The following is a 2,310-nucleotide window of genomic DNA, read 5'->3' as shown; positions in this document are numbered from 1 at the left end:
CAAACATGCTCCACTAAGAACAAAATCTATAACCCTGCGGCCAAATTTACCTTGGTACACAGATGCGCTTCATGACGCTAAACATATCAAACGAAATATGGAAAGAAAATGGCTAAAATCGAGACTCACTATTGATCATGAAATTTATAGAAACCTGTTGTGAATGTAACGTAACGTCATTTGCCGCGCTTAAGTGTATTACGTCCCTGACGTCACGCCATATTTGTTGTTGTTTATATACGTCATGTTTATATTTGAATCTGAAGTAAAAGGAAGAACCTGAACACACAACGCTTTGTACCTTTATTATCCCACACGATCGCGATATTGGTGCCGTTACAAAAAAAATGAATCTACAGAGAATACAGATACAGAGAGAGGGTCACCGCCGTTTCATTGAGAAATATTTGGAGAAAATCGAACAATCTAAGGAGAACGATTCATTGACCGATTTTCACGTTATTCTCAACGCTATTGAAGCAAAAGTCACGATTCTAGAGACACTGAATGAGAAAATACTTTCACAGACGGAGATAGAGGGATTGGAGGAAGAAATATTTCAAACAGACACGTATTCAGCGGAACTGGATATCCAGCTGTGTCGCTTACAAGCTTTCCGAGATCAACAGGAGAAGAGAGTAGCCCCGCATGCTACCGATCTACCACGAGATGACCAGAGAAATTTAAGTAATCAGCAGCGCAACAGCAATGGTTTGAACCCAGACGCTTCTTCTTTCTTTCCCGACAGAACTGTGACGCCAGGAAGTGTGGCGGCGAACTCTTACAGCCTGGCTCCCGGCGATGTTGTTCTGAAGATAGGAAACGTGAACGCCACGAACATCAGCCACAACGAGGCCCAGGATGTGGTCTGCGGGGCCACAAACATCCTGCAACTCACAATCAAGAAAGGTCCCGGAAAAAGCGCCTCTATGACAACCACGCCCATCGGGTCCGGTCAGTTTTCGAGCCCTCTGGAGAAACGTGATAAATACTCTTCACTTCCAGATTATCGTATCGGAACTGGGTACCAAGCACTTAATAATGTATCTAGTGGATATAATAACGGCCAAGAAAGTAGTGCATATGACATGCGTCAGTTGGAACAAACTCCGCCAATGTCTGGGCAACAATCACAACATAATAAGTACCCTTATATGTCGAAATCTGGTATTCAGTTACAGTTGAATCCACCAACTCAAATTGATATACGAAATGACAACAGCTACAACCAAAGAGGAGATTATAACGATGGTGGTAGTTACAGTCAGCCAATGTCGCATGTGCAATATACGAACGGAAATAGGACTGAGTCTCCGTATCAAAGGCAAACATCGGTAGGTTCTAATCGTCAATTTCCTTATTCAGGTCACCCTCAAAGTTATTTTAAAAAACCTACTCCATTTTCTCCCGGTTGTGCAGATAACTTCACCGACAACAGCCCACAGCATCCACGTGCTCAAAGGCAGACGTCGTCCGGAAGTCAGCCAGTTGGTAATGTGTACGACGCGACAATTAGCCCTGGCTTTCAGTCCTGCTCTTACATGTCAGACGAACCTCCGCCTACCCCACCCCCACCTGACCTATCAACCGACTCGTTCCTTCAAGCGTTCCGGAGATTTGCCAGCCGAAAGTCGTTGCCCACGGTGATGGTATTAGACAATGCTACGACATATATTGCTGCTTCCAATCACCTTAAGAAGCTATTCAACTACCAAGTCGTACAAGAAGAACTTAGCAGAAATGGAACAGAGCGGCGATTTATTCCCAAAACGTACAACGTGCAAACTCTAACCATTAGAGACAGTCAATGATATTGAATAGAAACTATTTAAGTATTAAAAGTTAAACGCGCAATTGTGATTGAAATACTGAAATAGACAGCTGAGTGTACATGTAATTGAAATACGAGAGACAGTTAAGAAATTGTTATTCATAAACTGAGTGATAGACATTTGATATTAATTTCAAATTAACGTGTATACTCGTGATCAAATTAGTGTTTCTGCAATCTTACGATTGTCTCGAATGATTCAGGATTTCATAAGTAATGATACATATTCTCCTCTGATTGTTAATAATTGTCACTTTTCGCGGCCCCCAGAATGTTGTGAATGTAACGTAACGTCATTTGCCGCGCTTAAGTGTATTACGTCCCTGACGTCACGCCATATTTGTTGTTGTTTATATACGTCATGTTTATATTTGAATCTGAAGTAAAAGGAAGAACCTGAACACACAACGCTTTGTACCTTTATTATCCCACACGATCGCGATAAAACCACTGCGCCACAATGAACAAAATGTTGAAAA

The 2,310-nt window shown here is 42.0% G+C and overlaps 1 protein-coding gene across 1 annotated transcript; it reads left to right on the top strand.

Moving 5' to 3' along the window:
• Positions 1–242: 242 nt before the first annotated feature.
• LOC127878739 (uncharacterized) lies at positions 243–1,811 on the top strand. Its single transcript, XM_052425269.1, has 2 exons — positions 243–954; positions 1,420–1,811. The coding sequence occupies exons 1-2, from the start codon at positions 348–350 to the stop codon at positions 1,809–1,811; spliced, it is 999 nt and encodes a 332-aa protein (XP_052281229.1). The 5' UTR covers positions 243–347.
• The last annotated feature ends 499 nt before the right edge of the window (positions 1,812–2,310 follow it).

Source organism: Dreissena polymorpha, chromosome 4, assembly GCF_020536995.1.
Source record: "Dreissena polymorpha isolate Duluth1 chromosome 4, UMN_Dpol_1.0, whole genome shotgun sequence".
Lineage (NCBI taxonomy): Eukaryota > Metazoa > Mollusca > Bivalvia > Myida > Dreissenidae > Dreissena > Dreissena polymorpha.
Note: the sequence above shows the minus strand (reverse complement) of the source record. Positions and strands in the feature narration are given on the sequence as shown.

Excerpts from the sequence above, each read along its gene's own strand:
- LOC127878739 (XM_052425269.1), top strand. The coding sequence starts at position 348 with ATGAATCTACAGAGAATACAGATACAGAGAGAGGGTCACCGCCGTTTC. Across the intron at positions 955-1,419 it reads AACCACGCCCATCGGGTCCG|ATAACTTCACCGACAACAGC; the intron begins GTCAGTTTTCGA and ends CCGGTTGTGCAG.